At 37.6% G+C, this 25,257-nt stretch overlaps 1 protein-coding gene across 1 annotated transcript in view; it reads left to right on the forward strand.

Annotated features, from left to right (window-relative positions):
* Window positions 1-25,257, forward strand: part of LOC134742544 (polypeptide N-acetylgalactosaminyltransferase 2-like) — an 88,455-nt gene that overhangs the window by 57,958 nt on the left and 5,240 nt on the right. Inside the window, exons 4-8 of the mRNA XM_063675764.1 lie at window positions 404-471; window positions 2,611-2,798; window positions 22,405-22,518; window positions 23,630-23,808; window positions 24,382-24,588. Of these exons, the coding sequence (XP_063531834.1) occupies window positions 404-471; window positions 2,611-2,798; window positions 22,405-22,518; window positions 23,630-23,808; window positions 24,382-24,588 (756 nt within the window). The remainder of the gene's footprint in view (window positions 1-403; window positions 472-2,610; window positions 2,799-22,404; window positions 22,519-23,629; window positions 23,809-24,381; window positions 24,589-25,257) is intronic.

The raw sequence follows: 25,257 nt of genomic DNA on the forward strand, positions 1-25,257 counted from the left end.
CAACTGGCAAAGGTTTGCATAGATGGCGCCATCATAGCTTGCCCCTTTTTCTATGAGATTCGGCTTAAAGGGCTGGCTTCCGCTGCATAAAATTCCTTTAAAAAAAAAAAGACAATTCAATTCACCCGCATTCACATACATTGACCCGCATTTCCTATCTCTATCGCACGCACTCGTTCCTATCCCGTCTATGATGCTGCAGTCAAATTGGGCAATGCCACTGTGCGTGCGGGATAGCAATATAATTATGCGCGTAAAATAGAGATAGGAAATGGCGGGTCAATGTATGAAATTGTTCGTACTTAGCGTCCTTTCTTTAGAACTGATAGCCGCTGAGATGTCTTCTTAATTTTATTATCTGATAGCATTTAAGAAAAACCGTAATTCTTTTTTTTTCTCGCAGTGTCCTAAATAGAAGTCCGGAACATCTGATCAAAGAAATAATTCTAGTCGATGACTTCAGTGATAATCGTAAGTATTCTAAGCATCTTCCTGTAACAAATAAAGTCGATTTCAACCAAGCCCATGTTAAATCGTTAATTGCTAGGGCGACCGGTCCATTAAGTCCATGTTAAACTATCGTGTTGCAACTGCAATAACTTTAAATCGCAATTACCTACTAATGCACGAAACTACTTTCGATACCATAGTGTAAAACGTTTTTTCATTAATACGCCCACGCGTTCATTTTCTTAAATCGAGGCGATCATTGCTTCTACTGTTTAAATAGGTTAGCTAGAGGGTCTTACTCTTCTTCTTCACGGCCGCTTTCTATCACCGCACCGCTCGCCATCGGCAGGGTGTTCATCCTCACACCCTAGCACCTAAATAGTCGCGTACTGTGCGGTTTAAGAGGAATTTCCTCCCGCGTACGCTTCGGCTGTGGAATGAGCTCCCTGCCGAGGTTTTCCCGAGGGGCTATAGTATGGGGTTCTTCAAAAAAGGAGTGTACAGGTTTTTAAAGGGTCGCAACGCGTATTATCTCCGCTGTTGCAGGCGTCCATAGGCTACGGTAACTGCTTACCATCAGGCGGGCCGTATGCTTGATTGCCACCGACGTGGTATAAAAAATAAATTACCCAGAATAAGCAAGTCGAGTTCAGGCAAACCAGAACAATAGCGCTCTCCGTTTACACGTAAGTATTACGTCACGAGGTCACGCTAAACTGGTTTTCCTAAAACTCGACTCGTTCACGTCCACACAACCAACAAAATACATGCATGACAATCCGTGGCGATTGCCCACAACCCCGCACTATCTATGATCTCGAGACATTCCTCGACCTATTTCTACCATTCATTATATTGAGCGATGCAAAATATGCCATTGTTAGGTAGGTGTGAAGTTTTTTGCGGTAGTAATTTATGTGATCGAGTGGTGTTATTGTTTTATACCTCACAGCCTCACAATGGGAAATCCACTGGAATCAGGAATGCTTTATTATTGGAAAATTAATTCTGTTATTAATATCCATTTTTGCAACTAACTATTATGAAGAATATTATAGATAGATAGATAGATAGATAGATAATAAAATAAAACTATGAAAACGGATTATATCGCGTATATTGAATTTATAATACATCCCGACGTTTCGAACTCTTTACAGCGTTCGTGGTCAACGGGTGACACGGGCGTCACCCGTTGACCACGATTACACAAAAAAAATATATATATAGGTATATATACAAACAAGAGACAAATACAAAAATTGTTTAGAGATGTAAAAGTCTCTAGGTGTCAGAGATGAAATATGTATAATAAAAAAAAACGATCATCAAATTATCCTTAGAGATGTATAGGGTCTGTTAATGTTTAATCACATTACTGTCACATTCCTACATTAGCTAAATTGGCTAACACCTGCAGTTAACTTAACACCAATGTTTTAATACCTACCTATATTGAAATGATTACCTACATCAGTGAGTAATATTTATATATCTACTACATGTATTATTAATTCGTCATTGCCATAGCTCTTTTGATAATTTGTTTATAATCTTTTTGTGTTATTACAATAAATTAACTTACATACCTACATTTATTTTGAAGCACCTACCTATTATGCTCTTAGTTTGTATAATTAGCAAAAAATGACAGCATGAATTTCCGTATTTCCTCTCCATGTTTTTTGTAAAACCTAACTACTAACCTTCTCGGTACGTTGAAACTATTCAATTCGTTCTACACGTATTTAGAGTAGGTACACGTTACTACATACTTTAAACAAACTAAAGCTCATGTTTTGCTGCCACAGTCGCACAGTGTACTTACTGACTAAAAACATGACCGAATATGTTCCTTACCCCAAGAACATACCTCTAATAGCTAATAACTCTAAAGCTTCATTTGCTGTGTTAGGTCATGTCGCTTCATGACGGTCTTGCATTATTATTTTACATTGTAACATTAAAAATGGCCGTCTACAATTTTGAAGCATATCTTATAGAGTCGAGGCTCGACAGCACTTCAACTTAAATACCAGTACCTACTTAACATGGAGTTTCGTTTCTTGACTTTAAAGAGCTGTCGCGCGCCACAACAAAATTGGTTGATGTTAATATTCCTTTGCATTCTGATTTCTAAGAATGATTTATTTTATATAGCGGAAGACGGTGCAGCGCTGCGTGCTATCCGCAAGGTGCGCGTGATTCGCAACAGCAAGCGCCAGGGGCTGATGCGGTCGCGCGTGCGCGGCGCTGACGCGGCCACCGCGCCCGTGCTTACCTTCCTCGATTCGCACGTCGAGTGCAACGCGCACTGGCTCGAGCCGCTGCTGCAGAGGATCAAGGAGGTACTTACTACACTTTTTATTTAAGGCCGTTCCATCGGTTTGCCGCTATCACTGTCACATTTCGCAAGAAAGGGCGGGAAAGACCATGCGCGCCAAGTGTCAATTTTGATCGAATTTTGGGAATTAAGTGTATCGAGCGAAGTGTCATAATTCGTGTATCGTGTAGCTGTGTTATAAAAAATAATATAATCTAGAACTACATATATTTTTTCCACGTCAACGAATATCAATGTCTCTTAGAAAAATATGATCATATAAGGAGATTTTTCGCCTTCTGACTCAGGGAACGGCCTTAAATCGCCGTACTGGCAAACGACAAATGAAAAACCAAATTTGTTGGGAGATTTGGCTAAATAACATTTAACTATGCAGTCAGAATAAGCGATAATACGAGTAACATACTTAGCGCCCATCAGGACACTACTTTCAAACAAACATAAGTATAGTGCTTAACCATTGAAGTTGTACATAACTTGTGTACAGTGAAAAGGTAAGCCAAGCAGCTGATAATATTCTAGATTTCTCTAAACATCGACATAATACAGTTGTTTACTTTAACGATATTTCTTACGTTCTATTTTCACTTTTCACTATTGTGATGAGATATAAGTTCATGAGCTGAGAAACGTTTAAGTGTTTATTAATGAATAGTGTAGAATAATGGAGATGTTGTTAACTACAACAATACGTGCGTCAAATATTGCGTGTGTTGGAATACCTATGTTGAAAATCAAAGTGAAATTTAGTTCAATCATAGTGAAATTTAGGGACTCAACATAAATTATGTAGTACTTACCTAATTCAAGATAAGTTTAACTGGGATTAAATAGTTATTTTCAACTGCGACAAGAGTGCGGCAGGCGGACGCCGGAAAATTTCAGCAATCATCTACTAAATTTCTTCTTTAGTTATCTATCTACACTTCATGGCATATTCTCTCATCTAAGTCATCTTCTTCACTCCGTCTTCTTTAACACTCATTCAACATACCAAAATAATTTAAACTGTTTTAACTTCGTTTAAACACTCGTTATTCATCACATCATCTTCAATTAGCAATATACCTTTCGCAGTCTCAAAAAAAAACCTAAGATCGTACATCAAAATTAAAATATATTTTTAAATACTAGCCTCAGTTTCTTCGAAACTGACCTATCTTAACCTATTGATGAAATGTTGATACATAACAGTCGCGCTCGTGTCAAATAGCTTAGTCATCAATCTTTCTGTCAATGAGCGGTCCATTAGCTGGTAACAAGATACGCAAACAAACCACAACTTATTAAATATGCCGTCGTGATGCAATAGGGATTTATAACCATGCATTAATGACTTCTAGCGAAATTAACTTTGCTGCTATAGAAGTGCCCTAGTGTGTATAGTGTGTCGTTCGAAATTGATAAAGGGAATAGTGTGTGTCTGTTATTGGTATCACCGGTGCTGACGGATAATGAATATGTCGATAGATTAATTCAATTCTGCGCTGTTACCTAGATAATTATCAATTTGTAACAAACAAGTAGGTAGGTACATATTTGTGTCGTTTTCAATCAAAAGGTACCACATTGTCGCTTGCCATAAGGACGCTCTGACAGGCTATTCGTATAAAGATACAATCTAATTTCGTCCTTATGGTAAGTGACAATGTGGTACCTTTTGATTGAAAACGTCACATTTTATACGTATGGTTTAAGTAAGTAAAGAGGTCAATCCGAAGATGTACTGAGCCATAGTTGTAAGCATATAAATATAATTTAACATACAATTCCGTCTCTGAATAAATAAAAACACCCCTTTACCTATGCTTTTACATCACAGTTAAATCGGTATTATTTGAATTGTACTTGATAAAAGGGGATACTGACTTATGTTATGGGTATATTTAAGGCAACGTTCCAACAATCAATATAAGCAACACGACAACAGTAAATCTTTATTTAAAATAAACATAGAAACGGAAAAAATGTTGACACAAAAAATTATCCTGGCAAACTTGGAGTGCTTCGAAAGGAATCCAGTCTGTCGAGTACTCGCTAAATGCTTTGTTGTCACTCAAACTTGTCGAGCGGCCTGCCTCTGCCTAGTTGTCGCACAAACAAGATACCTGCGACAGATACCATGGTTGGGTTCGGTATATTTACCCAGTATGTTATAAGTATGTGATCAAAAGGAGCATTATATACCTATTTTATGTATATCAACTATATCAATAATTGAATAAGGTACTTTTTCATCACAGCATGTGATTGAGGTTATACTTAGTTAATAGTAGGTACGTCTACGAATATGTTCCTAGAAGCCTTAAATTTCAAGTACAAATCCGCTGTTATGCGAAGTCGAGCAGAAAGTATTATTATTTTTATTGAAAAATGTTCATTTGGCATAGTTTATTTACTGAAATGTAAATAGTTTATAGATATTTTGAGCAAAAATATAGATGCAAGGTTTAAGTGTAAACATTATTCGTTCTTTAAAAGTGTGTATTCGATTATAGGTAGAGTAACAAATGTAAATTGGTCTGATGATCCTTTTTCGAATTCCTATTTATTGGATATACATTAAATTTGCAGTCCATAAGAATAGCGCCATAATATTGAGATAATACGTAGTTAAAATATTTTTTTTTATTTGTGACAAAACGATAATTAGAGATTAAGCAATCCATTGTTTCGAAGTATAGTGTTACTAATTGACATTGTATTGTGTCTATATTCGGTTCATTCACCACAATATGATTTGTAGGTCAGCGTGTCGAGACCATTAAATTATGCCTACTACAGGTTTTAATTCAATGTATTATGTTAGTACCTTCGTAAGTTTTGTTATATAATATTTATAATAGTAACTCCTATCCTATGCGCTTCCTTAGCCTCAAGGTTGTCTAAGAGATCAGAACATTATCTACTGTTACTCAACCTCCCAACTGTCAGAAATCCAGATAAAAAATATTCCGACAGGGTAGTACTCGTATCTGATTGAATATCAGAAAGGTCAACTTATAACACCGTAGATATTTCGACTCAGTTAAAAACGTGGTATTTACAAACGATATGTTTACAAGTACAGTCATGTTTATAAAACACTTCTACAAGCATGTGTTTTATTAAATATATACCATACCTGCATTCTTGGCGTGCAACTGCTGGTAAAAGTAGTTGCGAAAACTTCTAATAGGTAATATTGTAAATTTGATCTTTTCTCTATTTAAGTCCGACTGATCAATTATAAATAAATTTTATGACATCATAAAGTCCGCATACATAGGGAATACAAATTTGCTGACATGAAATAATATAGGTTGTAGGTAGTAGATCTAACCTATATTTTATTTAGTAACTACAAGACAGACGTAAATAGCAAACAGCAGTTTGGATATTAAAATTGTATTTATAAATACTTCTGGACAAGGTTGTAAGTATCTCGCGGAACCCGAAACGGTCGAGCACTAGATCACGTCCCAGCATGCTAATGTCAAGGCTCGTGACTCGGCGACTCGCTCCGACGTCCGCCGCGAAACCACTTGCAGTTTTATTTTTACCCTTATTTACCTCCTTATATATTTGCCGCATGTCACCAACACTAGTTTACGTGAAGCGATTTGCTTTTCGATTGTTTATAAGCAAGATCGTCTGTGAATTTCACTTGAAATAGATTTTGGAGAGTTTGGAGAAACTTTGAGCTCGTCATGAGTTTATGGGTGTTTTATATTCCATTGAGGTACAAAATGCGTTTGCGAGGACGTGCAAATATTATGTAAGACCTGCTTTATCCTTTATACTAGGCTATAATTATTGGCTGTAGCGACAACCGTTTAATTGATTAATACCCAGCTAGAGTTTACCGTGTATTGCACATGAATTCCACAGGAATTTCGTAGACGTGGTATTGACTAATAGATAAGTACTGCAAGTAGCTATAAACTGCACCCGTTAAACTACTAGTGGCGGGTGGGCAGATCATCTTTATTAACGGGTATCATCGGAGGTCGAGTGCACTTAACGAGAGGTCGTGAGGCTGCCTTAATTACCTGTCGCTGTCGGTCTCCGGCTCGAATCCAAGTGGTTCGTCAATTCCGTCTAGGTGGAACTTGATTATATTGAAGCTATTTGAATTGTGTAATGTGCATTTTAGTCTAAAAAAACATACCCCAATGCCATACATTTAAGAAAAGTTATATTAAATGAATGTATTACAGAATCTTTCGCTTGAACGAAACGCAAAATATTAAGCACTCGAAGAAATATCAAACTTTGCTCTATTATCATTATCAATAACTATTGTCAACTAAAGAGATACCTACTAGGAGCTCCAAAATGCATGTTGATGCATGGCGAAGGGCAAGATTTAGATTATAGAGATTGAGTTTATAAAAATATATGCTGAATCTAATTAACTTAATGTTAAGAAGAGGATTTCTACAGCCTTAACCACGCAACCTAAATCACTCGCAGCAATGATACCGATTTTGTTTATTTTTTATTGCAAAGTCATGTAAGCATTCATCATGTCATGTAACGTGTCGACACATACAACAGTTATTTTATCTATTAATGACAAAATGATCTTTATAACGTTTCATCTGGGTTATCCCACAACCGCCACAACCAAACGATAGCAATTACCTCTGTTGCAACGCGAACTAATGTCGACGCGGCGGAGCGAGCACAGACGCATTACGTACGAGATAGCCAAAACCTCGCGTAATCCCAACCAGACACCACTACACTAGAATAGGGACTGTCAATCTGCATCATAAGAATTTGTGTTTCTCATCTTTTTTCTAGAAGTAAGGCACTTTGACCCTCTGCTTGTCAGCTCAATTTGTGTCTGAGACTTAACACAATGCGCATGGCGCATGGTGGCGCCATTTAGGTACATATATTAACAATAATGACGAACGCGACTTTATACGAATATTATGGCGAAAGAGTATGTTTCAGTCAGTTTCTATTATTGAGTGTGACAATGACCGAATTGTGGCTGTTAAAATCGTGTGTGATGGTAGAGAGATCATAGTTTGTAATGTGTACATGCCTACGGATGCTCCAGAGAACATTCCAGTGTTTACCGACTGTTTAAGTGCAATATCGTCAATAATGATGGAGGATAGTAATGTGCAAGCAATGTTTGTGTTAGGCGATTTTAACTCCCATCCAAATGAACCATTCTATCGCGAATTGTCGAATTTTTGTACAGATCAGTTATGGTTATGTGCGGATGTAGAAAAGATGGGAATAAACTCGGATACTTATACATATATTAGCGACGCTCACGGGTGTAGGAGGTGGTTGGACCACTGTATTGTGACCCAAAGTGCTTATTCGCTGATTCGAAATATAGCTGTCATGTATGACGTATTCTGGTCCGACCACTTTCCTATGGTCCTTGAGTGCAACCTAGGCATGTTGAAACCCGTTGCTAAAGTAATGGAGGTGGATGTTGAGAACAGAGTGTTGTGGGGGGTAAGGGCTAATGATCAGATCGATGAGTATCGTGATTTGTGCAACGAACGTCTGAAATCAATTGATTTTCCGGTAGCACTTAGGGACTGCTGCGACGGAGCTTGCACAAATCACGATCATCATACTCTGTTGGACAATATGTATAATGATATCGTATCCGCTCTTACTGATGCAGCAATAAGTACATATAGAAGCAAGCGCAAAAGGAAGGGCGGATATATCGCTGGTTGGAATAAGTTCGTTGCAGGTCCTCACAGGGAAGCCAGACTCCACTTCATGCTTTGGAAGAATGCAGGGAAACCGCGTCAAGGTCACTTATATGAGCAAATGAACAACAGCAGAAAAAAGTTCAAGGCTAAATTGAAGTGGTGCCAAGACCGGCAGGATCAGTTGGCCATGGACAAGCTCGCTCTTGCTCATAGCGGCGGTAAATTTAGTGACTTCTGGAAGCTAACCAAACGTATGAATGTGACGTCTGGGCTGCCTGTGAGTGTTGGCGATAAGAGTGAACATGGAGACATCGCGGAACTATTCCGGCAGCATTTTACGGTAAAGTCCGTGCTGAGGGATACATCGTCATTTGCGACTGACGTGGGTGATGCTGGGGCCATTGACAGGCCCAGGAAGACATTTTTCACATCTAAAATGGTTGCAGACGTGATTAAAAGAATGCAAAGAGGAAAGTCGCCTGGGCATGGTGGCCTTAGTATTGAACACTTTAAGTATGCGGGCAGTCATCTGCCGAGGGTGCTCTCTATGTTCCTCAATTTATGCATAGGCCATTCATACTTACCTGCAGCTCTTATGAAGACAACTGTGGTCCCCATCGTTAAAAACAAGACTGGTGACCTGTCGGACACGGGGAACTACCGGCCAATCTCCCTTGCCACCACTGCCGCGAAGGTGCTCGACAGTATGCTGAACTCGACATTCGATAAGTACCTAAGCATCCATGACACCCAGTTTGGGTTCAGAACTGGGTTATCTACGGAAAGTGCCATTATGTGCCTCAAGCATACTGTCGGGTACTACACGGACAGGAAAACACCAATTTATGCATGCTTCCTCGACCTCTCCAAGGCATTTGACAGGGTTGATTATAACATGCTTTGGAAGAAAATGGAGGAGGCAGGTATTCCGGACGACTGTACAGACTTGCTAAAGTTTTGGTACCAAAATCAAACAAACCAGGTCAGGTGGGCCAAGTCACTGTCCGTTGAGTATAGGCTTGAATGTGGTGTCAGGCAGGGGGGGCTCACGTCTCCGAAACTGTTCAACTTGTATATGAACGACCTGATAGACGAACTTAGCAGCATGCATGCAGGATGCTATATTGAAAACACTTGTGTTAACAATATAAGCTACGCAGATGACATGGTGCTGCTAAGTCCGTCTATCGGGGCTCTTAGACAGTTAGTGGCCCTGTGCGAGAAGTACGCCGCCGCACATGGACTCGTATACAACGCCGCCAAGAGTGAAGTGATGGTTTTTAAGGCGGGTAAAATAAAGCCATATTTTATCCCTCCAGTATCGCTTGGCGGAGTTGTACTTAGAGTGGTGGAACGTTTCAAATACTTGGGCCACATTATAACAAATGATCTGTGTGATGATAGTGATATCGAGAGGGAGCGAAGGGCGTTGTCGGTGAGGAGTAATATGCTGGCTCGAAGATTCGCTAGATGTTCCGTGGAAGTTAAAATAACACTATTCAAAGCATATAGCCAGTCTTTTTACTCTAGCGGTCTTTGGGTTCGGTACACGAAACGAGCCTACAACGCCCTTCGCATTCAATACAACAACGCTTTCAGAATGCTGCTGAGACTTCCAAAGTGGTGCAGTGCATCTGGAATGTTCGCCCAAGCGCACACGGACGATTTTCACGCAATTATGCGTAAAAAAATCACGTCGCTAATGGGTCGCGTAAGGGAAAGTCGAAACAGCATTCTGAAGGTGATTGCTAACAGATTTAGCTGCCCCATAATGTGGCACTGGATGGAGCAGGTTAGGTCTACTTTGACCTATATCAAGTGACCTAGGTGTATATAAAAAAAAATGTAATTAAAAATAATTAGTGTAGGTAACTAACATAGCTTTTAAGTTAATGTAACTAACCATATATGGACTTGTGGGTCTGAAATAAAGATATATTTAATTTAATTTAATTTAATTTATACGGAGGCTGGCAATCTTTAATATTAACTTATCTATGCCAAACAAATATCGATATTGCACTTGCAGTCATCAACCAATTCGGAACCTAAATCAACAGCATTAGACCTCAATATCCCCTATCGTTTTAAAGGCGTAATCCGAACGTGCTCGACGAAAATCAATTGTGTCATTTCACAATGGAGAACAGTTTATTTAATTCGTTGTAATGGCACTCGATAAAAGCGTAGGTAAGACATTAATACGGCATCAATTACTCAACATAGCTAGCGATTTCTAAACATAGCTAGTAAATTTTATTTCTTGATTTGAAAATAAAAACTGTAAGTAGGTATTGAAGAATTATGTTTTTTGGTTACCTCTATACTTAGATATAAGGGTAGAGTATTTCTCTGGCATGATATTCAGACAACATAGTAAAAAATATAATAACGTTAAATTCGTCAGAATAATAGAAGTGTCACAGGCTGGGTTTAAAAACTAAGTATTTATACCGGCATATCTTTCTTTAACGTGGTCGTAACTCTCTGCCAGTATGAAAACTGCTGGGAAGTAAACGAGAAACAAGCAATAGCTCTCGAGGGAAATTACGCTGTCACTATACGGCAAATAAGAAATGAATACCAAGGGCAGCAAGTCAAGGCCAGGGCACATAGGTATAATACATATTCGTCTTGGTTATTTTCAATAAAGAACTGAAAAAGAAGACAGGAAGATACGCTGAACAAGAAGATAAATTAGAATTAAATAGTTCTTTCAAAAATAAAATAAAAAACAAATATTGCTACCAAAACACCAGTCTAAGGCTTTAGCTAACTTTATTGGACAACTCATATTCATGTTAAAGAGTTTCTTTATACTCGTGCATTGATCGTTTCCTGCGCGCGGTACCTCGCAGTCATCAATCACGGGTTTTTGCTGCCATTTGCCGGCACCACGAGTCGACATGTCTGTGTTCAAGGAGAATGGAAGGAAACGAAGATGTTATCCATGTTACAAATTACATTAAATAATAAATGTTAGTTATGTGCAGCTTAATTTGACATAACATAATCCAGAATAGAGTTTCTTAACTGCAATAATTGGTTCCGTCTGTTGGCCTTTTGTAAACCTTGTAAACGGTGGCTAAAAAATAAAATTAAATGCATTCCTGTTGCCAGGGAGGTTTTGGGATTATATTGAGCAACTTTACTATGGGAACAACCCCGAAATAGTGAATAAATATTTGGCTGTGTCATACATACATTTTGGCTGGTCCATTTTCTATGGGAGGGTAAATTTTTTTTCGCGATTTCGTGGTTGGTCCCTTTGTCCCATAGTAAAAGTTGCTCAGTATTTTCCCAAAAACTCCCTGGCAACGGGAATGCACTTATTTTTTAGCCACCGTATATATCCGCTATTTTAGTCTAAAACCACCATCAAAACTATGGCTTTGGTTTCTCCAAATTTTTGGTTTAGCCTGACATCAAAACTATGGTTTTGATAGCTGTAAGATGTTCTTTTGACTATTAAAATCACTTTGATTCCGCCATCTTGACGATCTTTGAATTAAGTAATGCTATCAGTCTGCACAGTGGGTAGTTAAATGTTGTTTGGAATTAATTAATTCAAACAGTCTCCGAGTTCATATCTGATTGAATCAAATATCAAAAACTGAATATTGATAGATATTATGCAGGTTTATAAGGGACCCCGCGCTATTGTTCTTTACAACTACAAAAAATGAGACAAAACTAACTAATCGTTAAGACGAAAGAGGAGGACCCCCGCGAAATCGCCTTTTCATACAAACGTAGTCCTCATTTTCCTCTCTGGATATTAACATGATTGAAAATATTTTGACACAATTTGTTGTATATCAGCCACAGCTATACTTACCTCTTTTTTAATTTTTATTATTATAAGAGTTAGGAGCATTTACAAATTTGTATGAAATCTGCTTTTTGCTCCTAATTTTTACAATAATCAGAAAATCTAATAAAGTCACAATCATGATTAATATACATCAAATTGTGTAAAAATATTTTTCACAATGTCAATATCCAAAGAGGAAAATTGGGACTACGTTTGTATGGAGAAGTGACCGTCCCCTTTCCTCTTAACATCGAATGACGTGTCGAATCGCTCCGTTTTTCGTTACACTGCGTCATAATGAGACGAACAGCATCCGAAGTAGTTTCACAAGCGATTTCGTTTGAAAGTTGGTTGCCTCATGTACACAGTATATCTTACGGATAACTCACTGCATTCTAATACCTATTTCTTGTCCTAAACTGAGAGCGACACGCGTTTTGGCCTATCAATGTATTGCGCATTCTTTTTTTTAAGTGACCTAATAAGTGTTTTTTTGTTGAGTACCTTTTTATTTAAATATTTTAAATTAAACCTTGTTTTCTTATTTACATACGAGCACTACTAATACTCTTACTAAACTACCCACTACTACTTCCTAGGCCTACTAATATGAACTGGGCGGTAAAAAAGGATTAGGTAAGAAATATTACTTTTACGTTACCTAATTTCCATCAATTGGTAAATAAAGTCATGTCCAAAAGAAAAATTAAATATCATTTTATTAGTCGTTGCAGTGATGGCTTCGCTTTCATAAGCGTCCCAATAATAACATGCTATGTTTATTATCCTTTACATAAACAATTAAAAAAACCTACCAAGTGCAAGTCGCTCGCGCACGAAGGGTTCCGTACTATTACGCAAAAAACAGCAAAACATCACGTCCCACTTAAATATTTATTTTATTCTGGTTTTAGTATTTGTTGTTATAGCGGCAACAGAAATACATCATCTGTGAACACTTCAACTGTCTAGCTATCATGAGATACAGCCTGGTGACAGACAGATGGACAGACAGACAGACAGCGGAGTCTTAGTAATAGGGTCCCGTTTTTACCCTTTGGGTACGGAACCCTTAAAATCGTTTGGTATTAACAAGTTTATTAGCTTCCTCTCGCGGCGCCTCATGTCGCTCGAATTGCTCAAGCGGTGAGCGGAAGATGTGGAGTTGTGTAAGGTTCAATGCTGATCCCTTCACCGAAGCGCTAAATCCACCTATTTAGTAACACTACATTGATATCGCATAGACTAAATGCGACTATGTAACCAATTCCATTGGGAATAAAAACAAATTTTAGTGAAATTCTTAAATACTCATTTTAGAAATAGTGCGCTTCGTTCAACAATCATTCTAACTTCCTGAATAATAACATGAGTTTCATTATCCAACGAGGACAATCGCTTTATGCTCGGATTAATGATTTCTACGCGTGGGTGCTCGACTTTAATTATAGTAGGTCCCTTATGTGACAGATTGGTGTAGGCCTTTACAGACCAGTGAACTATTATATAGAAGCGGCACAGAGAACCAGTATTTTGCGCCATGCACATTTGCTGCCGTTTTGGCATCAAACCACAGAAGCGGAGCGTGAATGCCGCGACCTAAACGCGTAAGCGCCATGAATTTTACGACGCTTACGACGTTTCGGTCGCATGATGGTTGTGATTGCGACAATTTCATTGTTTGGTATCTCGTCTCTATAGTAATAATAACTCAATGTTACAGACACGCTCAATATTAAAGCAACCATGCCACACTTAAATGCTGCATTCCGTAGTGTTTATTACACTAAATAATCTTAATTGAAGGAAACGATTTGGCGTCTTAAGTTGGCAATTTTATTGCTGTTTTTCTGATTACACCGATTAAACGTCGATGGGTTTTTTTCGACGACGTTATATTTTTACTTATATATCTCCAAAACTACGATGTTGTTTATCGACAGTGACTGAGGTTTTACTTTTCAACCTTTAAAATGTAGGTAGGTAAGGTAAAGGTAATGTAAGGTAGGTAATCCATAAACTTACTTGTAAGAATGTAGGGTCAAATCTCAATTACTTATTTTTATAAGTCATTATAAGTTAGTTTGTTTTATAAGTTATTTTTATGGAGCATTAATATTGAGTTCTTCACTGTTATAATTTCAAATTTTGTCTATAGTTTATATTTGTGTACGTTTTCTTTTACTAAACTAGGATCTTTCTAAATAATACTATGGTAAACACCCCTATAATGGACAATGTACATGGCACCAATAATTCAGTTAGATATCCACAAATGCTGTAAAGTAAGTATTTAACATCAGTTTTTAAACACTGGCAACATTTTACCAAACAAGCATTTTACCATATAAACAAGAGTCACAAGTGTGACGTTCGATTAATTTCGGTCTGTATAAGAAATGGCGCCATACTTCCCATGATGGTAGAAAAAAACATAATTTTAAGTAATTTGTTAATTATTGTTTTAAGTATCTTTCATTAAACACGTCAAAACACATAAAAGACGAATAGGAGATTAACGCGTAAAGAGGTAGAAATTTTATAGGTATCAGTGAAATATCAAAAATACTACAATTTTTTTTTTTACGTTTGATATTTGGTGCCGTTAATAGACATATTACAATGTCTATGTTTCTATTCACTGTGACATTTACCTTAATAGCAATAGTAGTCTTTGTTATTAAAACGAATAAGTATTGAATTGATCAAACGCAGTAATTTCTGGGCACATGCAAACTGTGCAGATGCAATATTATAATATTGAAAACCTTATCGACTGATATCCGCTTACCTGTGAATGGATCAACCTATGAGTTCTTTAAAAACCAAGTTGTGCGTCATCCTCTTGCGTTAACAGGGTTTGGTTGATTAGCAATTTAGATTTTTATGGAAACTTGTTTAGCAAGTATTAGGTACCTACCAATTTTCATGTGACTAGCTTTTAAACTGAATTGATCAATGAAAATAATGAAAATGCAGTTAAATTAAAATCGGTATTTTTTTTTTTTTTTTTTTTAATTTTTTTTCAAAAAAGTATAACACATTTTAAACTTATACAAGTTTCGCCAAACTTGCGTTTAACTTGCTATATGCACTGTATGTACCTAAACTAATAAAATAAAACCGGCCAAGTGCGAGTCGGACTCGCGCACGAAGGGTTCCGTACCATTACGGAAAAAAACAGCAAAAAATCACGTTTATTGTATGGGAGCCCAATTTAAATATTTATATTATTCTGTTTTTAGTATTTGTTGTTATAGCGGCAACATAAATACATCAGCTGTGAAAATTTCAACTGTCTAGCTATCACGGTTCATAAGATACAGCCTGGTGACAGACAGACGGACAGACGGACGGACAGACGGACAGCGGAGTCTTAGTAATAGGGTCCCGTTTTTACCCTTTGGGTACGGAACCCTAAAAACTAAATCATCCAATATACTAATCTACTTACTAAACTCTAAGGATAACTCACGTTAGACCGGGCAGGGTCCGGGCCGTAGCTTCCTACGCTTCGTTTTTTATGGAAAGCATCACGTGATCACCGGTCATCTGTCATAGAAAAGTAGGTAAGCGCCGGATGTTCCGGCCCGGATACGGCCCGGTCTAACGTGAGTCATCCTTAAACTGGTTATAGATCCCTAATTATTAAAAGCTAGGTACTTATACCTACTTCTAAGTAGATACAGTTAAGATAGGTATTAAACATCGACTCGGACAAAGTGCCAAAAATAAGTATTAACCACCTTAATATATGGGCAATAAGGTCACGTATACTTATTTTTGACACTTTTTCAGTGTACCTTGCCTGTACCAACATAAAAACAGAGCGTACATACACATATTGACATATTGTTGTGTTCCGTGTTTTGCATTTGGCACTATGTAATCAAAAGTAACGTCATCTTCTGCCTCGAGTAGCATCGTGGTCCAATGTCAGCACATTCCGGTTTGGGCCATGACATTCGCATACTCTTCTGAATGCTGCGGCCTTGAGTGGTTCACATTCGAGCGCCGACACGATTGATTGCATGTACGGCATTAAAGATCTGAGGGTAAACTTGTTTAAATTATAAACTATAAACTGTGTCGGTTAACTTCAAACTCGGGTAAATCCATTCGACCCTCTCAGCAAATATCTACCCTATTACCTTTTCTTAATACCAAAATCGCAAAATCTGACAGATGGATTTACCCGAGTTTGAAGTTAAGCGACTCAACTACGGATGGTTTTGCGATTGTGAAACAATTGTTCTGATAGAATAGAATCATTGTTAAAGTCATTCATTAGACGTAAGTGTTTCTACATTGCATTGTTAAAACACGTTACACAAGACCTAAGTCTCAGCTCGGGATCTAATCCGATAACATATTCATAGTTATAAAGGACATGAATAGAAATTATTTATATAACACACACAAATAATTAAACAAATTCATTTAAGTAACATCGTAACAAACGATACGTAAATTATACATAATTTTATGTATAAGTATTGCTTTAGATAAAGAAAGCAGGAGTTAACGAAGACATACATGAAGTTGCTTGCAGTTTTCACAATTATTACCATAAACTTAGTCAGATGACTTATGAACATCCTTTTTCAAATGCGGAAAGTTGTGCCCTTTCGACTCTCTCTAACCTTTTCTTCGGTCGGAAAATGTTTATTGCGTGACCTTTCCATGACCAATCGCCTCCCGGGCGATAACTCGTATAGTGGTTAACGGCTATGTATGATGAACCCGTATAACAAAATCATAAAACTTGGCATTCCATCAGGCGTTTCAATAAATGCCTTTATGGAATACGCGTACTTTGCGGACATAAATAGTAAGGCGCGTATTTTTCACATGTTCATGCGACCAGCTGACTGTCTTTTTCCACCGCGATACAACTGGCTGACGGTTTTTAAAATTTAAAATAGCATCTAAACTATCATCTGACACAGTATCATTCGGGAGGCGATGACTGAAAAAGTACATGTTCATGTGATCAACTGACGGTCTTTCCACCACGATACAACCGGCTGACTATTTTTTTTAATTCTCGATAGCATCTAAACTCATCTGACAGAGTATCAACCGGGGGGCGATGACTGACGATTTATGCTCCTGGCCCGCGGTCTATAAGCGGAATGTAGGTTAAGTAATTGATATAGGATCTGAACTGAAATAGATCTAGATAGATTTTCGTCAGTGTATGATATGTATTTCAGATTATAATTTAAATATAGTAGTGACTACTTAAAAAATAGTACATTTCGATGCTAGTGCGGAAAGTATGTCATTACTTCACGAGTACCGAGATATCTTGCCACGAGCCGTAGGCGAGTGGCAAGACGCGGGACGAGTGAAGAATGACATTTCCGCACGTGTATCGAACGACGTTTTTTAATACAGTTGCGAAAAAATAAGAAAAGCAACAAGTAAGAAACGGAATTTGAAACTTTTATATTATGAATTCTGTGACACTGACATCATTGACATTGACATTATGAAGAAGTGTTTTTCTAGCTTTTATTCGACTAGAATAGATTTCGTTATTATTATTGAACTCACTTCAATGAAAGTTTTTTTTTTCAAATGCATGTTCTATAAGACAGAAACAATTGTTAATATTAAAACATTGTACTATTTTTACCTAAATATCGTTATTTATGATTATTTGTGTATCGTATATTTATAAAAACAATATCGAATGTTGCCTTTGGAAACATAAAACATTCTTGCAGTAAGAAAATACGCCTCTTCTTTGACAGGCGTTCCGTTCCATTCAGACAACTTATTAAGATCGGTTTTTCAACATTAAAAAATAAACGTGTTATAATACTTATAATGAAGAAGAGGTAAGTAATAAAATATGAAATATGCATATTAATATTGTCTTCGGTTACCGCGATAGTTACTCATGAAATAAAACTATGAAAACGGATTATATCGCGTATATTGAATTTATAATACATCCCGACGTTCGAACTCTTTACAGCGTTCGTGGTCAACGGGTGACTGAGGAAAAATTACAAAGTGCAAAAATACCCACATACTAAAATAATGAACAATCATAGACTACAAACTTTAAGGCTGGTTGTACATGCAAAATCGGTTCATAAGGCTAGTTATACACTACAATTATTTTCAAGTAAAGATATATATACGCGATAAAAACTACGCCGGCTCCAACCCTACACCACGGACCCGAGAAGATTTAATTCCCTCCTAAATTACCTAGGTCTGCTGTCTGTGAGCATGTCATGGATAAAGCCAATCACTCAATCAAGTTTGATAAGCCTCTGGTTCTTGCCAAGGAGAAGCGTTACATACCCAGAATGCTGCGCGAGGCCATTGAGATTAAGAAATATCCAAACTTTAATAGGGAAGATGGCTTTTCTCTACCACCAGCTTGGGATCCTGTAGTCCATCTGATAAAGGAGCAAGCGAGACATAGACTGTGAGACCTTAGTGTTGGATGATGCTGGACATTCTGATGTTTTGAAAAGATGTGTCCCGCCGAGTTTGTTGCCGGTCCCATATTGGGATACCCTCCTACAATTTAGGAGGGAATTAAATCTTCTCGGGTCCGTGGTGTAGGGTTGGAGCCGGCGTAGTTTTTATCGCGTATATATATCTTTACTTGAAAATAATTGTAGTGTATAACTAGCCTTATGAACCGATTTTGCATGTACAACCAGCCTTAAAGTTTGTAGTCTATGATTGTTCATTATTTTAGTATGTGGGTATTTTTGCACTTTGTAATTTTTTCTCAGTCACCCGTTGACCACGAACGCTGTAAAGAGTTCGAAACGTCGGGATGTATTATAAATTCAATATACGCGATATAATCCGTTTTCATAGTTTTATTTCACAAATATGCATATTTTTCGTATTCTTACATTAACAGTAAGTTTTTATGTTGATTACGACGTTTAAATGAAACTAATATTAACAGTCATCAATACGTAGTCATGAATTGGAACAAGTAAAAATTTAAAAAAATTGGAAAAGTAAAAAGCACTAGTTCACGAAAACCAACTTTCCGCACGCTAAACAGCCACGAAAAGTAGCACTTTTTGAGCAACTGTATTAAAAAACATATTACTAGTTTGATTTGTGCCCTAGTTGAATATGTGTGTGTTGTTTGACTAGGTTGTGGCTTTGTTTAGTTTTAATTTAGTTTATAGATAATTTTAATGTAATTTATTTTAATGTACCTTTTGATCGATTGTATTTTAATGTAAATTTAATTCTAAATTGGTAATTGTAATTGTTGTTAAATAATTGATTTTATTTACTAGTATGTTGTGTAATATAATTGAGTTGAATATAGGATCTGATAAGAGTATATTATTAATAATTTAGTTATGTACAGTTTTAAACCAGGTGTCATAAAGTTAATCAGGAACGTAAAAAAAGCAAAACCATAATCAGTGTGCACCCGAAGGTTATCAAAGAACAAATTGGTTACAACTTAAAAATTATCTTATTTGAATAACCTTAGACTTTCTAATACAGTGGAACCTCGATAGCACGATTCGAAGGGATACGCCAAACACTTCGTGTTAACGAGGTTTCGCCTTATAGAGGTTAGCGACTTAGGTAGGTTCTTTTAGCTTTTTCTTCGCCTTAAAGAGGTTTCGAGTTATAGAGGTAAACCGCATGAAAAATTCGTATTAGAGGGGTAATTATACAAACGCGTAAGGTACTGTCTTATTGCTATTCTTCGCCTTACAGAGGTTTGTTTAGTAAAAATGACTTCGAGATATAGAGGTGATAAAACAATGCGTCTATTTTTTCGAGTTATAGACGTAAAATTTGTACTGTATAGTCGTGAAGGGAATCGTTGGTTACTTCGCCTTAATGAGGTTAAGATTTCGAGTTATGGAGGTTTCAGCTTTGAAGGGAAGGGAATGGCATTTTATTTAGTGTTAACGAGGATTTCGCCTTATCGAGGTTCGAGTTATCGAGGTGCCACTGTATATCAATCATTAGAGTCTATAACGATTAGACTGTAATACCGACATCGACAGGTCAGGGCCTATCACGTTCGGTTCGTGGGTCCGATCATGGTAATTCACTGTACTTCGCCTTATTAGCCCAAACATTCGTGTTAGGTACATTTCTTGGTGTATAAAAACAAAACAGATGCCTTATTTACGCAAACATGGCTATTTGAATTGCCATTACCCAACCTTGCGCCATCCCACTAACCTCGGGTTAACCGGTTAAACCTTGAGTTACCACGGTCACCAGTACAATTTGGCACTGGTTTAACGGGTTAACCCCGGGTTAGTGGGATTAGGATGGTGCAAGTGCCGCTAATTTTAAAATCCTTGAAATCTTTTCAAATACGATATTTCTTAATGAAGATCGCTTCAGTTACATTCAAATATCATTTAAATGTATCTAAGGTAAATATTGCACCGCGAATTTCTAAGCTCAATTTGACTAAATGGTAAAAAAAGTTTTTTTTTATTGTTTTGAGGCAACTAACACATGATAGGGAAATCATCCATTAATTACGTCACACGAATTTCGAGGTTTTTTGACCCCTCCTTGTCACACTTGGTCACATTTGGCAAACCCCTCCCCCCCCCGGTGTGACGTCACATTTTTTCAATAAAATCGGCAAATCGAATTAATTATTATTAATATTTTATCAAAATATTTTTACAAAAGAAATCCTATTAGTAATTTTATAACCCAAAACTGACAAGGTAAGAAAATTAAACAATTAAAAACGATTATCGTTCCAAAAACTTGTTATTTAACTGTACAGCGAATAAAATAATTTAAAGTTATAGTGACGTCACAAAGTTTGTGACCCCCCCCCCTTGTCACAACATGTCACATTTTCTTAACCCCCTCTCCCCTCCTTGTCATACTTGGTCACATTTGGCAAACCCCTCCCCCCTGGTGTGACGTCACATTTTTTCAATGAAATCGGCAAATCGAATTAAATATTATTAATATTTTATCAAAATATTTTTGACAAAAGAAATCATATTAGTAATTTTATAACCCAAAACTGACAAGGTAAGAAAATTAAACAATTAAAAACGATTATCATTCCAAAAACTTGTTATTTAACTGTACAGCGAATAAAATGATTTAAATAAGTTATAGTGACGTCACAAAATTTGTGACGACCCCCCCCCCCCCCTTGTCACAACATGTCACATTTTCTTGACCCCCCCCCTTAACGTGTGATGTAATTAATGGATGGCAACATGTTGCCTGTACCAAAATGCTTACAAAATTGTATAACGGTTTTTATTTCTACACCAGACTAAGTACCCTGTATTGTATCTACAATAAATAGTTTCGAATTTCCTCACAGCGTCCCAGTTAAGAAATATATTTCATTTATTATCTCTTAATATACTTCTAGCCGTATCGCTCAAAACCTTATTTCCTAAAGTATCATTAAATCTAGCATTAACTGTCTTTGCTTCCATGACTCATTTTAGTTTTTAATGCGCTAATGAGTTTAATTGAAGATTATGAATAGAGTTATGCAGCTACTTGTAATAGGCTTATAGCTAACCTAATCGTACAGACATACATCTCAGCTTGACCTCGGGTCAACCAGTCGTTAAAAACATCCTGGTTGTAAATAAAATACTACAATCAGTATTTTAACTACGAATAACGGTCAAAATTACTTAAAAACTCGTTCTGTTTGTTAAGTCTATGCACTAATGCTCGATTAAATTACAAACCGCATCATCATTTTAAATTTGTTTAAAAGTGTGTGTTATGTATATTATTTGGTAAGCGCTGAATGATGGATTTCCGTCATTTTTCTAATGATATTTCCAATGTGCATAGATTTTATGGCCGTCGGCGATTACTTACTCGTAATTACGAGTACATAATCAGACTTAATAATCCTGTGTAGTTCCGATTACTTAAATTAATTATAACTCTTCTAAGACGGAGAATCATTCCTTGACTATTTATTTTGTAAAATGGAGATGCTATAACCTAATATTTGTATACCTACTCAATTTATCAAAACTTAATTCAATTTAAAACCAATTAATTAAGATCAACAACATTATGATGCAATACCAACCTATTATAATATAAACCGCTTTGCTAATAACTGCGTGTCGTGTTTCCAGGACCCGACTCGCGTGGTGTGTCCCGTGATCGACGTGATAAGCATGGACAGCTTCCAGTACATCGGCGCCTCAGCCGACCTGCGCGGCGGGTTCGACTGGAATCTGGTCTTCAAGGTAACCCAGATTGCTTCGTGACCAGGACCCAACTCGCGTGTGTCTCGTGATCAACGTGATCAGCATGCATGGACAGCTTCCAGTACATCGGCGTCTCGGCCGACCTGCGCGACGGGTTCGACTGGAATCTGGTCTTCAAGGTAACCCAGATTGCTTCGTGACCAGGACCCGACTCGCGTGTGTCTCGTGATCAACGTGATCAGCATGCATGGACAGCTTCCAGTACATCGGCGCCTCGGCCGACCTGCGCGGCGGGTTCGACTGGAATCTGGTCTTCAAGGTAACCCAGATTGCTTCGTGACCAGGACCCGTCTCGCGTGTGTCTCGTGATCAACGTGATCAGCATGCATGGACAGCTTCCAGTACATCAGCGTCTCGGCCGACCTGCGCGACGGGTTTAACTGGAACGTAGTCTTCAGGGTAACCCAGACTACCTTGTTACCAAGACCCGACTCGCGTGTGTCTCGTGATCAGCATATCAGCATGGCTTCCAGTACATCGGCGCCTCGGTCGACCTGCGCGAGGGGTTCGACTGAAACCTGGTCTTCAAGGTAACCCAGACTGCTTCGTGACCAGGGCCCGACTCGCGTGGTGTATCCGGTGGTTGACGTGCTCAAGATATCATCCTTTTGGTACATCGGCGCCTCGGTCGGTCTGCGCATTCTTTATTTTGAATAATAGCTTTCCTATATCGGATAAAAACCAGTAGTGTGTCTACTTTTCAAGCAATACGACTAATTAGTTAACAAACAGATGCCGAGAGGCATGTATCATATAGTAATAATGCTTTCATGAATACGACTTGTTTTTTTAGCGGCACACAGATCCATTCCACAATCATTTATTGAAGAAGTTTGGACAAAGGGTTGTAACTCTCGTCAATCATTTATCGCGTCTTACCATACATCAAATAAATACTAGCTTCTGAAACGACGTCAATACAGTTTTATTTACTTTTACTGTACTCACAAAAGTCACAAATATAAAAAAGGCCGACTAGAAATTAGAAATAACAAAAGTTATTACAAAAACGCAATACGGAGTATACTGGCTCGTAGGAGTGGTAATACCAGTGTGGTTGCAAAATTAAAAATCTTCAATTACTTTCCAGTGGGAGTACCTATCTCATTCCGAGCGTAGCGCGCGTTTGAGCGACCCTACGCAGGTGATCCGCACGCCTATGATCGCTGGCGGTCTCTTCAGCATGGACCGCAAGTACTTCAACAAGTTGGGCAAGTACGACATGAAGATGGACGTGTGGGGCGGCGAGAATTTGGAGATATCGTTCAGGTAACTGATTAAAAGCCGAGATCGTTAATCATCCTTAACTATTAACTTGCAATTAAAGCGCTTACTGTACGAACTTTACAATTGGCACTTAGCACTGACAAACACCGCTCGTTTCTATGTCGATATGTTGTTAATGCAACGCAATTTGTCACTAGGTAATGATGAAACTAATTTAATTGTTTCGATTAATCAAATTGGTGTAAAAAGGGTGATTGTAAGATCCTATTCATGAATCAGAGCCAAATAAGGACTACAAAATGATTAACTTTAATCAAAGGGGGATTCTACTCCTACAGTCGCACATCAGATATATCGTAACGGCCAACATGCTCAAAAATATTTAAACAGGCACTCCAACCCCTTGACAATAGAGGCGTGTTCAGATATTTATGAGCACCTTGACCGCTCACTATATCTGATGGCGACTGTACAAAACATTTATAAGCGTCGCACAATCTAGTTATACATAATATATTACATTGTACTGGAACTTTGACTTTTTTGACTCGATTTGATATCAAAGTTTGCAGTTTGTTCACACAGTCCATAGAATGATGGCTTCCCTACTTCCAGAGTGTGGCAATGCGGTGGTTCCCTGGAGATAGTTCCCTGCTCCCGCGTCGGCCACGTATTCCGTAAAAGGCACCCGTATACCTTCCCCGGTGGCTCCGGGGCCGTGTTTGCGAGGAACACCCGCCGCGCCGCCGAGGTGTGGATGGACAACTACAAGGAACTGTACTACAGGTCGCAGCCGCTGGCCAAGCAAGTTGACTATGGAGAGTAAGTTTACTTTATGAAAGATATGCCTTTCTAGTTTATTTTAAGATATGCTTTATGTTTTTGATATTTATTATTATTTATTATTAAACAGACAAAATAGTGCAAGTTTACTCAAAATCTTTACAATTGAAATCGAATTGTAACATTAATAAGCTAGATAACAAGTTTTTTATATGATATCACGGGTACCAAGGATCAAATGTCTATATGGGACCCATTGCATTAAAGCAATACAAAATTCAGGAACGACAGTAAAAGTTTGACATTCATACACAACGCACGGAACGCCCCTTACTAAGGTACAATTACAATTTATTATTTTTTTACTACCAGGTACATGCTACACAATTTATTTTCCAACAAAATGTAAAGAATCGAATGGTACCTTTTTTTCATTTTGATAATTGTGTCATCATCCTAATTATATGCATGACGATTGCGCGAAGTTATTGCCTAAAGTGTTTTCAGGTTCTTGTAACAAATAACTTACTTACTTAGAGACAATGTATGTAGAGACAAGGTCACATATACGACTCGAGTATTTTTATTATATTGATGTAAAAGGATAGATATGATTTTAAAATAAAGATTTCTAATTGCCTGAGCTCTGCATAGTGCAATAGTGCAGGTCCTCTGTAAGTTCAGAACTTTGCCGAGAAAACAAACCCG

The sequence above is a fragment of the Cydia strobilella genome, chromosome 1, assembly GCF_947568885.1.
Source record: "Cydia strobilella chromosome 1, ilCydStro3.1, whole genome shotgun sequence".
In the NCBI taxonomy this organism is placed as follows: domain Eukaryota; kingdom Metazoa; phylum Arthropoda; class Insecta; order Lepidoptera; family Tortricidae; genus Cydia; species Cydia strobilella.